The sequence below is a fragment of the Aspergillus foveolatus genome (genome assembly GCF_047715535.1).
Source record: "Aspergillus foveolatus strain CBS 279.81 unplaced genomic scaffold BDW70scaffold_50, whole genome shotgun sequence".
Classification (NCBI taxonomy): Eukaryota; Fungi; Ascomycota; class Eurotiomycetes; order Eurotiales; family Aspergillaceae; genus Aspergillus; species Aspergillus foveolatus.
Window position 1 is genome coordinate 174,668 of NW_027396114.1, and position 14,685 is coordinate 189,352.

At 50.9% G+C, this 14,685-nt stretch overlaps 3 protein-coding genes across 3 annotated transcripts; 2 read left to right on the forward strand and 1 right to left on the reverse strand.

Annotated features, from left to right (window-relative positions):
• Positions 1-1,190: 1,190 nt before the first annotated feature.
• On the forward strand, positions 1,191-9,075 carry BDW70DRAFT_170264 (uncharacterized protein; the record flags this gene model as incomplete). Its single annotated transcript, XM_073742884.1, has 2 exons — positions 1,191-1,841; positions 1,909-9,075. The coding sequence occupies 2 exons, from the start codon at positions 1,191-1,193 to the stop codon at positions 9,073-9,075; spliced, it is 7,818 nt and encodes a 2,605-aa protein (XP_073593395.1).
• Positions 9,076-10,339: 1,264 nt separating this feature from the next.
• BDW70DRAFT_141554 (class I SAM-dependent DNA methyltransferase) lies at positions 10,340-11,125 on the forward strand. The gene has a single exon (XM_073737786.1). It carries the CDS (start codon positions 10,360-10,362, stop codon positions 11,029-11,031), a length of 672 nt encoding a protein of 223 aa, XP_073593396.1. The 5' UTR covers positions 10,340-10,359; the 3' UTR covers positions 11,032-11,125.
• Positions 11,126-12,054: 929 nt separating this feature from the next.
• On the reverse strand, positions 12,055-13,119 carry BDW70DRAFT_170267 (NAD(P)-dependent oxidoreductase). Its single transcript, XM_073742885.1, has one exon. It carries the CDS (start codon positions 13,063-13,065, stop codon positions 12,184-12,186), a length of 882 nt encoding a protein of 293 aa, XP_073593397.1. The 5' UTR covers positions 13,066-13,119; the 3' UTR covers positions 12,055-12,183.
• Between the last annotated feature and the right edge of the window lie 1,566 nt (positions 13,120-14,685).

Sequence of the window (14,685 nt, forward strand, 5' to 3'; positions counted from 1 at the left end):
AGTAAAGACTTTGTGGTAATAGCAGTAGCGCAAGGTGATGTTTATTAGCTGAATCCAGGACATACGGGTACTCTGTGTAGAGCATTATCTGAGTGAGAGGGCTTCAGACGACAACCAATGCCGGTGATTTACAGCATCCTACTGCTCTGGCTGACCGTACGACAGACATCAGCAGCCTGGACCAGCTGAAGCCGAAGTATGAGCGAACCCCTGTCCCAACGGCCACTCAGCCGCCGACGGAGTAACTCACAACCCGAGCAGGAAATAGTCTCAATATCCCCACAAATGATACATTTTTCTGTGATACCGTGGGCAAAACCCGACCTATTAGCAGCCGGAGAGTATACGAGTTTCGTAATTAACAGCTGATAGACTGCGCTGGAGCTCGTACGTAGGGTCAACATGTGGTTGTCTTTGTGGCTACCCTGCTACCAACAAAAGAGTCCGGAAAGTCCGCCTTAACCCGATCGAATAGTAGTCTAAATGAATATCCCTGGTCCCACGAGGTAAAAACGTTTTCACTCGCGTGGGTGACGTTTGCAGAACAAATTCCCCGGCGTGGACTCGGAGTAACCGTTCGCAACCATACTTAGATACCCTCGACCGCTATCTATCAAGGAAACATAGCCCCCAAGGCTCGGAGTATCGTGTCAAATAACGGGTCATAAATTTATTTCTCATTCATCTGGAGCACTAGCAAGGCATCAAAGTGAAAGTTCTAGATGACCTCGGAGCAGCCAGGAGAGGCTGGGCAGCGCGAGCTGATGGCAAGAAGAGCCGTACACTATGCTATCTTTGCAATTTCAAGCTATCTCGGACTCGTAGATGTTCCATGACCTTGTGCTTTGCCTTTGACTTTGGTGTTTGCATTGATAACGGGATTTGCCTTGGTGTGCATGACTGCAACTCTCCTGTTTGCTGACGGCTACCTTCACAGCGGCTCTACTCGAGCTGACATTCTCTCAGAGACCACTGAAAGTCAGCAATACTACTGTCTGAACCTGAAATCCTTATATTAGCCATATCCCGATGCTTAACCTCCTGTCATGTTCGTCTCCATTCCCGTGATACCTATTTCTTCTCATCAAGAAGTTCCCTCTTGGAGCACCATTCCGCACATGTCAATTTTCAACAAGATTTGATCTACCTTCTTTTCCACAATCGCTACTCGCACTAGAATAGACAGGAAAATGCTGGGTCATCGGGACTTCACTGGATTGCCTTTCTCGCGGCGTGAGATTCTCCTCTTTGGCCCTCTGGCCCTGTCATTTGACCAGGCTGCCTTTGAGCATCTTCGCAAAACCATTGTCAACAGCGAAGAGCACCGTTGGGCTCTAGAGGTACTCAGCAGTCTTCCCCAATACTATACGACCATTGTCAATGCTCTTCCTGGAATCAATGGTAGCAATGGGACTCAACTCGAAGATCTCAAAGGTGCCCTTCATAGTGGAAAGCCTCTCGCGACCAGCTTCCCACTGCCCAACACCCTTCTCATTCCTCTGATTATGGTCCTCCACTTGACCGAATATTCCAGATTCCTTCACCAGACCAGTGAGGAACTTGGATCTGGTATTGACCTCTTTGATGCGTCCCGTCACAATAAGGAGACTGTTGGTTTCTGCACTGGTCTCCTCAGTGCCATGGCAGTTTCCAGCGCCGGCAGCCGGGAAGAATTCTGCCAATATGCGGCTGTTGCGGTGCGACTTGGCCTACTCGTTGGTATGGTGGTCGACACCCAGGATATATCATCTGCGCAGGGGCCCAGCAAGTCTATCAGTGCGTCTTGGAATTCTACGCAAAAGCGTGAAGATGCACGGCGTATCATGGATGAATTTCCCCAGGTATGATAACCAGTCAGGCGTACCTTTACCGTGGAATTTGCGTTCATATGGTTAATTCACGGTGCAGGCGTACATCTCTGTCTATTATGACGAAGACCGTGCTACTATCACAGCCCCAGCATCCACGATTTCTGATCTGCATCGGCGTTTGCGAGCTTCGGGGATCGTGACAGCCGAAATCGGCCTGAATGGGTGTTTCCATGCTGATTGCCATCGTGATCAACTGGATTCGATTATCCAGTTTTGCGACTCTCATTCCGACTTCCAACTTCCGGATGCATCCAAGGCTGTTATTCCTACCCGATCCAATGCTACTGGAGAGTTGATCCGCGAGGGTGCTTTGCACCAGCACGCCCTGCGATCTATCCTGGTCGAACCCCCTCAGTGGTTCGAGAGCTTCACTGCAGTACGCGACGCTTGCGCAAAGGACGAAGGGGCCGTTATATTCTCCTTCGGTCCCGAGCGGTGCGTTCCTCCATCTCTCCTCCGGGGGTTGAGTCAGAAAGTGGTGACCGTGGAAGATCTCGCCGTTTTTCAGAGATACCAGTACTCTTACTCCGAGAATGATATTGCTGTTGTCGGGATGTCCTGTAAGGTGGCTGGTGCCGACAATCTTGAGGAATTCTGGGACCTTCTTTGTACTGGAAAGTCCCAGCATAGGGAAGTTCCGAAGGAACGATTCAGCTTTGAGACAGTCTTCCGAGATATCGATCCAAAGAGAAAGTGGTTTGGCAATTTTATTGACGGCCACGATCAGTTCGATCACAAGTTCTTCAAGAAGAGCCCTCGCGAGAGCGCAACAATGGATCCCCAGCAGCGTCATTTGCTCCAGATTGCCTACCAGGCTGTCGAGCAATCTGGATACTTTCATTCTGCCAATCCAGACAGACAGATTGGTTGCTACATGGGTGTGTGTGCTTGCGACTATGAGAATAATATTGCTTGCCATGCTCCCAATGCGTTCTCAGCTACGGGAAACCTGCAAGGGTTCATCGCCGGCAAAGTCAGTCATTTTTTTGGTTGGACTGGGCCTGGTCTCACAATTGACACTGCCTGCTCATCCTCTGCCGTTGCAGTACACCAAGCATGCAAGGCTATCATTACCGGAGAGTGCACTGCTGCGCTGGCCGGCGGTACACATGTTATGACGAGCCCCCTATGGTTCCAGAACCTTGCTGGAGCGTCATTTCTCAGTACCACTGGACAGTGCAAGCCCTTTGACGCCAAAGCAGATGGCTACTGTAGAGGCGAGGGTATTGCAACTGTTTTTCTGAAGAAGCTCTCTGCTGCCGTTGCCGAAGGGGACCAGATCCTTGGGGTTATCACGGCCACCGCAGTGCAGCAGAACCAGAATTGCACTCCGATTTTCGTCCCCAACGTGCCATCCCTTTCCGACCTATTTCGTGTCGTGGTGAAGCAATCTCGACTGCAACCATCGGACGTGACTGTGGTTGAGGCGCACGGCACCGGAACTGCTGTCGGAGACCCGGCTGAGTTCGACAGCATTCGATCAGTGCTAGGAGGCTCGAACCGGGAGAAGACACTTGCTCTCAGCTCCGTCAAAGGCCTAGTTGGTCACATTGAGTGCACCTCCGGCATCGTCTCGCTCATCAAAGTACTCTTGATGCTGCAGAAACGGATGATCCCACCCCAGGCAAGCTTCACTACCATTAACCCCGCCATCAAGGCAACTCCAGCAGACAAAATCAACATACCGACCACTCTCCAGGCTTGGGATGCCAAGTTCCGCGCAGCTTTGATTAATAACTACGGTGCCTCTGGCTCCAATGCATCCATTGTCGTCACTCAACCACCTGTTGATACGCTTAAGCCAAGTGCAGAAACCCCAGGTCTTAAATACCCCTTCCGATTCTGCGGCATTGATGAACAAAGCTTGCGCCGGTACTCCAAAGTCTTTCGGCAGTTTCTCAAGCGAAAGAGCTATTCTGCGCAGGATCTCTCGCTGCGGAATATCTCTTTCAATGTAAATCGACAGAGCAACCGTCAGCTAGATCGAACTCTACTCTTCAGCGTCAAGACACTAGAGGAACTCGAACAGAAGCTCGTCGCATTCGAGGGTGAGAATGACAGTATTACATCTCTCGCACTGCCCAGGTCCAAGCCAGTCGTCCTCTGCTTTGGAGGTCAAGTCTCAACATTTGTCGGGTTGGATCGCACTGTATACGAACGCGTGGCTATTTTACGGAAGCATCTCCATACTGTCGATGCAGTAGCTCGCTCAATCGGACTGAAGAGCATCTTCCCTGGCATCTTTGAGACTACACCCGTTAGTGACACTGTCCATTTGCAGATCATGCTATTTGCATCTCAGTACGCCTGCGCACGCAGCTGGATCGATTCTGGCATCCAGCCCGTTGCTGTAGTCGGTCATAGCTTCGGCGAACTCACTGGCCTTTGCGTCTCACAGTCGTTGTCTCTAGAAGACGCCGTCAAGATGATCGCAGCTCGTGCGACCCTTATCCGGGACGCTTGGGGCCCAGAGAAGGGCGCCATGCTTGCAATTGAAGCGGATCTGGAAGACGTCCAGAAATTACTCGCTGAATTGAGTGCTGCATGCCAAGACGTACAACCAGCCACGATTGCCTGCTATAACGGACCCAGGAGCTTTACACTTGCTGGTGCTGTTGCAGCGATTGACGCCGTTGCTGAGGCCCTCGCCAAGCCTGCTTTCTCATCCATGAAGCACAAGCGCCTTAACGTGACGAATGCATTCCATTGCGCTCTAGTAGATCCCCTCCTGGACCGACTCGAGGAGAGTGCCCGGGGACTGACGTTCTGTGAGCCTGTGATTCCAGTCCAGAGAGCAACCGAGTATCAGACAGAGGAGCTTCCTACCTCCAGATTTGTCGCTGATCATATTCGTTCTCCCGTCTTTTTCAACCACGCAATCCAGAGACTGGCGGAGAAGTATCCTTCTTGTGTCTTCTTAGAAGCAGGCTCCAACTCGACCGTCACCAACATGGCCAGTCGTGCACTTGGCAATCCCAGCAGCTCCCACTTCCAGGCAGTCAACATCACGAGCCAGAACGGATGGAATAATCTTGTAGATGCAACTATGAATCTGTGGAAATCGGGGCTAGGTGTTCATTTCTGGGCTCATCAGCCCAACCAGACCAAGGAATACGCTCTTCTCCTGCTACCGCCGTATCAGTTCGAGCCATCTCGTCACTGGATAGAACTGAAGAATCCGCCAAAGCTGACAGCCGCGCCTGCAGTTGAGGGAGTCAAAAAAGAGGATGCTAAGGTGCCGGATACTCTGTTGACATTTGTGGGGTACCAAGACAGTGAGAGGCAGCTGGCAAGATTCCGAGTCAATACTATGATCCCCAAGTATGACAAGCTCATCCGTGGCCATATCATTGCACAAACCGCTCCCATCTGCCCAGCCACCGTACAGCTTGACCTGGTCATCGAGTCTATCCGGAGTATCCGTCCGGAGCTTGCAAGCACTGGACTCGAGCCCCAGGTTCACGCCGTAGAGAATCTGGCTCCAATATGCGTGAATCCACTGAGGGCTGTGTGGGTGGAGGTTACAGCCGACGAAGTCGCCCAGGGAACCTCCTGGAATTTCCAGGTATACAGCGACGATCTACAAAACGGATTCTCAAAAACCATCCATACAACCGGTCGAGTCATCTTCCGGTCCGTTAATGATGTGTCACTAAAGTACGAGTTTGCGCGGTTTGAGCGGCACTTCAGGCACCAGACGTGTGTTGATCTAATGCGCAGCGGTGAAGTCGATGAAGTATTGCAGAACAGAAATATCTACAAGATGTTCGCCGAGATCGTCGATTATGGTGAGGACTACCGTGGGCTCCAGAAGCTTGTGAGCAAGGGCAATCAGTCCGCTGGATATGTGGTGAAGAAATACAACCCTGAGTCCTGGCTTGATGGGCATCTAGCCGACAGTTTCTGTCAAGTGGGAGGCATTTACGTCAACTGTATGACGGATCGTGCTCCAAATGACATGTTCATCGCCAACGGCATCGAGCAGTGGATGCGTTCTCCCAAAATGCGACAACACGACCCTCGACCCGAGTCTTACCATGTCCTGGCGACGCACCATCGGCCTTCTGATAAGGCATTCCTGACTGATGTATTCGCTTTCGACTCCACCACCGGTGCTTTAATCGAAGTTATTCTAGGTATCAGCTACGTCAAGATTCCCAAAGCCTCGATGAGCAAGTTACTCTCTCGCCTTACAGTGAATGATGGTGCTAATAGTCCTACCAACATGCCTCTCCTTTCAAAACCAGCCAGTGTGAACCTATTTGATGTTCCAGAGAACCTCAGCACTCCATCACTGTCTATTGCCCTTCCCCAGCAGTCTGCCCCCACCCTCAAACTCTCCAAAGTAAAAAAGGTCAAAAGCGATGAGGCAAACAAGGGACATCTCACGCAACAAATCAAAACCATCCTGGCGGAACTTTCTGGTCTCGAAATCGCAGAGATCAAGGATGATAGCGAACTCGCCGACCTCGGAATCGATTCTCTCATGGGCATGGAAATGGCACATGAGATAGAGAAGGCATTCACAATTTCGCTGCCTGAGAGTGACCTCATGGAGGTCGTAGACGTGCCCAGTCTAATTAAATGCGTTCGGAAAGCTATGGGCGGCGACGCTGATTCGGCTGAAGACACCACCGAGCAGAGTACATCCGAGGCGGCGGACAGCGACGATAAATCCACAGATTATACCACTCCTAGCACTCCAGGCGAGGAAGCTCTTGACATGGACAAGACTATGCGCGAGTTTCTAGGGAAAGATGGCACGGAGTTGAATCTCCCCTTTGAGACGGTCATGGAGGCATTCAATGAGACCAAGAACATGACGGACGACAGAATTGCAGAGTACCAGCAAACTCGCTACGTTGAAAGTGTTCTTCCAATGCAGAGCGAGATGTGTGTGTCTCTAGTGTTGGAAGCATTTGACCAACTCAACATGAGGATTCGCACCGCTCCTGCAGGGGAGAAATTCACGCGCATCTCTCATCCGAAGGAACATACTCGGCTAGTCGACTACCTATACAATATGCTAGAGGACGCAAGCCTTATCAACATTGACGGAGAGGTCATCACCCGAACAGCCATCCAGGTTCCACGGCCAAGCAAGGAGATTTTTGATGAGCTCGTCTCACAACACCCCGACCAGAATGCGGCCGACATGCTAACATTTTACACCGGATCCCATCTCGCAGAAGTGCTGAAAGGCGAAACAGACGGCATCAAACTGATATTTGGAACGCAGGATGGACGAGAGCTAGTCTCGAAACTATACGGGGACTGGCCTCTTAACCGCCTCTTCTACCGGCAGATGGAGGACTTCTTAGAGCGACTTACGTCGAAGTTAGACATGAGCCAAGGCCCACTCAAGATCCTCGAAATGGGTGCAGGAACTGGAGGAACGACTAAATGGCTTGTTCCTTTGCTGGCGAAGCTCAACATACCGGTTGAGTACACCTTCACCGATATTGCCCCGTCTTTCGTTGCTGCGGCGCGCAAGAGATTCTCCAAGCAATACCAGTTCATGAAATTCAGGACACACGATATCGAGAAGGCCCCTGCAGATGATCTCATCGGCAGCCAGCACGTTATTGTCGCGAGCAACGCAGTTCATGCTACGCATAGTCTCAGTGAATCCGGAAAGAACATTCGCAAGGCGCTGCGGCCTGACGGCGTCCTGCTGATGCTTGAGATGACTGGAACACTCCACTGGGTCGACATAATTTTCGGCCTCTTTGAAGGGTGGTGGTACTTTGACGATGGCCGCACCCACGCCGTCACTCACGAGTCCCGGTGGGCGAAGGACTTGCAGGCTGTTGGATACGGCCACGTCGACTGGACGGATGGCGTACGTCCGGAAAACAAGCTTGAGAAGCTCATTATCGCGTTCGCATCAGGCGGGAGGTATGAACGACTTCACATTCCCCGACCTCTAGAAAGTGCCTCCGCTGACTGTGCAGCGCGACAAGCAGTCGTCGATAGGTACGTGCAGGAGATGACCACCGGCTTTGGAGCTGCAACGGGGGTGTCTCCATCTGCTCCTCTGGCACATCAAGAACCCAAGGGCTACTGCGTCCTGGTGACTGGAGCTACGGGCAGCCTGGGATGTCACCTTCTTGCGGCACTCGCCTCCCTTCCCACCATCGCCAGCGTGGTATGCCTCAATCGCCGCAGTCGACAAGATCCCCTCGAGCGTCAACATCGTTCGCTTCTCGAGAAAGAAATCTTTCTCTCCGAGGAGACTGCTGCCAAGGTCAGAGTGATTGAGACAGACATGTCGAAGCCCCAGCTCGGCCTCTTGGACGAGGAATATAACCATCTCCTTAATAGAGTGACTCACATTATTCACAACGCTTGGCTTATGAATGCCAAATTGCCCCTTAGGAGGTTCGAACCTCAGCTCCAAATCATGCGGAATCTGCTGGATCTCGCTTACGGAATCTCGCTTCAACGCCCTGCGGAGAAGGTCTCCTTCCAGTTCATCTCATCCATCGCGACAGTCGGCCACTGGCCAATTTGGACCGGTAAGCCCAGAGTCCCCGAAGAGCGCATGGCGGTCGAGTCGGTCCTTCCCACCGGGTACGGAGACGCAAAATACATCTGCGAACGCATGATCGACGAGACCCTCCATAAATATCCAGACCGATTCCGGGCCATGGTAGTGCGCCCTGGACAAGTCGCCGGCTCAAGCACCAGTGGGTATTGGAATACCATGGAACATTTCTCTTTTCTAGTGAAATCGTCTCAGACTCTCAATGCCCTACCTGACTTTGATGGTGTGCTCTCATGGACGCCTGTGGATGTCGTGGCCAGCACGCTCGTGGATCTCCTCCTGCTTCCAGAAGAGAAAACCCCGTATCCCATCTACCACATCGATAACCCAGTCCGCCAGACCTGGAAGGAGATGAACATAGTTCTTGCAGACGCGTTGCATATACCCCGGTCGAACATCATTCCATTCGAGAAATGGATTCAACGGGTCAAGGACTATCCCCGCCAAGTTGAGGGTGCAGAGGGAGATAATCCTGCGATTCTGCTGGTCGATTTCCTTGATAGCAATTTCATCCGCATGTCTTGTGGGGGCCTTTTGCTGGAAACGAAGAAATCCCGCGAGCATTCAATGACCCTCGCGAATCTAGGACCGGTCAGTGCAGAGACAGCGAGGCTGTTCATCAAAAGTTGGATAGATATGGGTTTTTTGAGTCCATGATGTACTGTAACTCAGCTTTCGTTTGCATCTCTCAGTTAGTCTTATTCACAATACAGCCTTAGCCCTTGAATATTCATCTACGTTCCTGAGTTGAGCTCAGCTCATATATTCCATCCAGTTTAGTTGATCTATGCCAGTACTGACACTGACAAGCGCTTACAGGATCCAGTACCAAGTTGACTTATAAGTAGACTGGAACGAGTAACTTCATGCAGGAACCCTCAACTTCCTGCCCCCTCATCTAAAAGGTTTGGACAATACAAGGACTTGCGCTCCAAGAAGAAGCCACTTCGTCGCGGGCAGTGACATATGCACATCAGGCATAGTATCTGCCTCGAAACCGGGAGATTGCTAGATTGCTCAGCGCGCACTGTGCATTGAAAACCATCGCTCGTCCTTTGTCAATGCTAGTAGGGCAGAAGGTACAGGTATTATTATGTCCGCATTCCTGGGTGAACAGTGAGAGGCTGTGTGGGGACATACACCCCATTCTTACAGGAGCAACCAATTGACCATATTTGTGTCATTCGCCAAGGGGCTTGAAGAGGCTGGAGGAGTCCATTCAAGGAATGGTCATAGGGGTTCAGGGCAGCGCCCCGTCTTGAACTCTGATTGCTCTATTCTCGGCTGTAGAGGGCAGTTGAAACTGTTCAGGGAGAGGTCAAGGTGCGAGACAATGTGGGAAATGCGGGCGAGTATATTCTCTGAAGAACACTGATTATAATCTAGTTAATCAAACACCTTTTAAGTAGTTATTCCGGCTAGTTTTGTAACTGTCACCTTGCATCGTGGCCCAAGGCAGAAGCGGAGCACTTTGACCATTGAACGGCAAGCCAGTGGACTACTTTTACCAACAATATACACTCTCTGCTCGCATTCTCATGCAGGCAATTCTGTCTAAGTGATTCATTTGACTCAAGATTACAGATATCTGTTGTATCCCCATGCAGAGCTGCACGCTTCCAGCCTACTGATATAGAAGACAAAATCATGAGCTATATTGATACCCTCCTTACTCAACATTCTCAATGCTCCTATCGTTGGCTGCAGAGTCTACAATAAATGCGTCTTCCTCTAGTCTTCTGAATACTCGCCCAGGTCGTGCCAATGTATATTGTCCAGAAAACCGACATCGGTAACTCCATACGGAACAGTTATCTCCCGACGGGTCGGCCCGGATGGTAATATTACCACAAGACATAAGAAGCATGCAATACGTCACCGCCAAAATTCGTCATATCGACAACCTAAATCTGACCACCTTGCACCGTACCCTACATCAGCATGTCCCAAGAACCCACGTCTGCCGCCAGCGGCATCGACTTTTACCTCCCCCGCGCATTCTCTCTCCGCGGGAAATCCGAAGCACAAAGTTTCTACGATGAATGGGCTAACGCCTATGACGCAGACATTAATGACGTCGGGTACGCTTCCCCGCGGCGGGCTGTGGAAGCGATCATAGACAACCTTCCACGATCCTTGATCTCTAGGCCAGAGAAACTGCAAATCCTCGATGCAGGGTGCGGAACAGGCCTTGTGGGTGACTGCCTAGCTCGGTCATCTTTGTCAGGAAAATTTGATCTTAATGGGGTTGATCTTAGCGAGGGGATGCTGGAGGTTGCACGTGGAAAGGGCGTTTATCAGTATCTTGAGACGGCAGATCTGAATGAAGGGATTCCTAGCACTGATGGGAAGTACGATGTTGTTGTGTGTGTGGGCACGCTGACAAAGGGTCATGTTGGGGCAGGTGTATTGGAGGAGTTTGCAAGGTTGACTATGAAAGGCGGATTGGTGGTTGCGACCGTGCATGATGCGATCTGGGAAAGTGGTGGGTTTAAGGATGTGATCGGCAGGTTAGAGGAGAAGAGGGTGGTGAAGGTCGTCAGTCTGGATTCGTTTGGGATTCTGGAGGAAGAGAGTCAAGGGGGGAGGATGGTTATTTTGAAGAAGATATAGTACACAGAAATCGCCTTGGTGATAAAGGCAAGGCCAATGGCAGAATTTCAGCTTGTAGTTACTATTTGAGTTATCAGACGGGTTGCAGTACGGACCAGTTATTATCCGTAGAGGTAGTATGGACACGTAAGAGAAGCTTAGGAGATATACCTATGGCATTATAGCTATATTGGATATTCTCAATCCAAGTGTCAGTGAATCCTGTGTAGCCGGTAATATAATCACGCTATAAGCGCCTCTAAATGTACTCCTTAGGTACTTCGGTTGGCGTAGTAGCTTCTCGCATGTTTATATGCCCTGACCCGTAAGTTGGGGAAAGTTGTATGCGCTGTAACAAAAACTCATTCCTCTCAACTCTTTCTTTCCCTCTTCTCGTCCGGCATTTGATCCATTTTTACTCCATATTTGCTCCTTACGCACTGAGTTACCTCTGCGAAAGAAAGGAAACACTCTGTCAGCGGCATCTTTGGTGCAAATTCCACCATTTGTCCAACCAACCGACGCTATTCGTCGTTGCGGTCAGTAAACCATTCAATGTCGCCACGCTAACGTTCGCCTGGAGAACACAGTCTTTTCAAAGAAGGTTCTCGAAGAGGCGCCTGGCTTTGTGTTTCAGTGGCCGTGGCATAGGGTCAAGTGCACTGACTGGTGCCAGCTGGCTACCTGCATGGCAGACTGTACCAAACCTCAAATCCCTAAAGACTCCCCTCCCGCCCTATAATTTGATATGATATGACAACATCGCAGTGTGTCTGGCTGCATACTACTTGTCTAGACGATCAGTACCACGTACTACATGGGAAAATATGGAGTCTTGTCTCAATTCAATTTTATAGGGCAGCAATATTATGGGCCGTGCTTGACTTGCTCTAATCAGGTTTTCTCTCTCTTACTGTGGGTCCCATGAGGGAGAGAATGGAACTCTCTAATAGCTTGATTTCATGGTTCTGATGTCCTATCTCTTAAGAGTCTACTATGGCAGTGGAACATTATCGTTGTTTTTTATTATCCTCACTATACAAGGAACTATCTGGGTAACAGACGGGCGTGGGCCTGATCGACATTGCCTCGCTATAAGCACACCTTTCAATTCCATAACCAGGCTAGGCGACAGGTAGCCTCTATCCGCCCACAACCCAGTCGGACCACTGTCTACTCTCGCGTCCGCACATACTCAATCACAGCAGAAATATCCGCGTTGCCATGCCCCTCGCCCGCCGCACGCTTCATGAGCTTCTGAATCGGCAGAATAAACGCCGGCGTTACGCCCACCTCCTCGCTGGCCGCAATGATATTCTCCACCCCGGCCACCTGCATCGCTATATTCGAACCCTGCGTCGTGTACTCGCCGCTGTCGATCTGCTTTGCCAGTCCACCCAGGTAGTGCGTCATGGCGCCCAGCCAGGGGGTCAGGAGCTCCAAGAACCCTTCAGCTGTGGTGCCAGACTGTGACCGCACGAGCGCAGTTGAATGGAAGAAACCAGAGAACAGGCCGTACATGCCTGAGAGAAGGGCCAGGTCGTGCAGCGATGCAGAGCCCGGGTCCGTGCCGAGGAATTTGGCCGCTCCCAAATGCGCAAGGTCAGGCTCAATGCGGGCGAATACTTCAGTGGACTTGCCGCTATACAGCAAAACCGAGTGCGGCGAGCCGGAGCTGATCATATCGGGGACGGCCATGATGCCCCCGTGAATGTACTCTGCACCGTGCGCGGCGGCCCATTCTGAGAGGTCGCGGGCTTGGGCGGGAGTTCCGTTGGTTAGATTGACGATAGTTTTCCCACTGAGGGAAGTGACTGCCTTGCTGAGGGTTTCCTTTACGGAGGCATTGTCGAGGAGGCAAAGGATAACCATGTCGGTGGCTTCTAGGCCTTCGGCTACAGTGAGGGCCTGATGGGCGCCTTTCTGTATCAACCCGGAGGACTGCGCCTTCTCGGGTGTGCGGTTCCAGACGGTGGTGGTATAACCCGTGTCGATGTACCGATGGGCGAGGGCTTGGCCCATGGCTCCGAGGCCGAAGAGGCTAATTTTGGACATGGTATGTAGTAAATCTTCGTTGGAAGTCGGAGGATGTTTGGGTGATGATGAGCTGATAAGCCACTGGTGACCTAGCCGATCAACAGGAAACGGAGAGCGTGCCTTTATATTAGAGGTCGCTGCAGGCGTCAAACTGATAGTTTCTCTATATCTTTAATCTGGTCTGTGATCATTTACTGCAGCACGGCGCCTCCTCGTATTAACCCTTGGCGCTTAGCAATCACGCCGATTTACAACCAAACCGCCGAGCCCTAAGTCTGTCGGAACGTCAGCAGTTTGCAGCTTCTCCGTCTTGGACGTATCTAAGTCCGGCTTGCCGGCTCGACATCGGGTCCCGCGGGTTCCAGGATTCAGAAAACAATCGCCATGCCCGCCCTATGACTCACTCCACGCCCCTAGAGGGGCCTTGGCAAGAGCAAGAGGCGCGAATAGCTAGGCCTCCAGCGGACTGAGCAATCAAAATACAAACGTAAAACACTCAAATATTCGGGACTTTTCTCGGATGGATATCCCGCCGAACCGTCAGGGTGGAGAGATATTCTCTCAATGATAGCAATCTACGGGCATCATGGCAACCTGATCAAGGCTCAACTGCGGTCAATTCCCACCCAGCAAGTATCATATTTTCAAAATAGCAGACTGTTTTCAACGTGACTGTAGGTTATAAATATAGGCCAGGCCTTTTAAAATGGGTATTACTTCTATATCTGCCCAAGGTCGAGCTATGCGCGAAGCCGGACTGATTGGCCCCCATTACCGAGGTACAGCGCCTATGATGCGGAATGGAGCATATAAGTTGGTATTTGGGGCAGCTTAGTACCTCCACCAAACAAATACCTAAAGCTCTAATGCGATGGAGTCAACGACTCCAAGGGCCAGAGCTCGACTTGATATCCAAGATCATTAACATGGACATCGATACAGAGGGAAGAGCTATCACTACTCAATAAAGCACAATGCAGAGTCCAGTTTATATCTGTGTACACCTAGAGTCTCAAAGTTTGACCAGCTGAGCATAAATACATATAGTACAGGGGATGAGTCAAACATTCCTATCTTAGCGCCTATTGAAGAAGATAAAAAAAAAAAAAAGAAGAAAAATGAGAAAAAGGAAACTGGTTGGGTTGTCATCCAAGCATTCGGGACCGACAGCAGGGGTTGATGTTGCTTTTTGGGAATCAGGAGCAGGTCGACACTGTCCTAGACGACGGCGGCTTGTCCTTCTGCGCTCCCCTAACCCCCCCAGTACACGATTCATCGTTGAGGTGCGTTTGAATGTGCCAACACATTAGCCATATACCTAGACATCATCAGAGCCCACGAAAGCCCAAGCCCAGCCCAACCCAACCCACTTGTGGGCTGGGCTTTGGGCCAGGTTCTAGGGCCCATCATGGGCTATGGGCTGAGCCCAGCAGCCCACGGCCCAAGGATGGGGCCCAAATGGGCCCCCAAACTAGGCCAAACAGTGCAAACATGCCTCGATCTCGTGACTGCATAACTTGTGCATCTTTTGGCTGTAATATAGAGTATTTCACTTACACATTCTCTTAAAAATCGTAGTATAATATCTACTCTGCTTGGTTATACCTGATATTCTTACTTTCTGTAGCGTTCCGCGTC

Excerpts from the sequence above, each read along its gene's own strand:
- BDW70DRAFT_141554 (XM_073737786.1), top strand. The coding sequence starts at position 10,360 with ATGTCCCAAGAACCCACGTCTGCCGCCAGCGGCATCGACTTTTACCTC.
- BDW70DRAFT_170267 (XM_073742885.1), bottom strand. The coding sequence starts at position 13,065 with ATGTCCAAAATTAGCCTCTTCGGCCTCGGAGCCATGGGCCAAGCCCTC.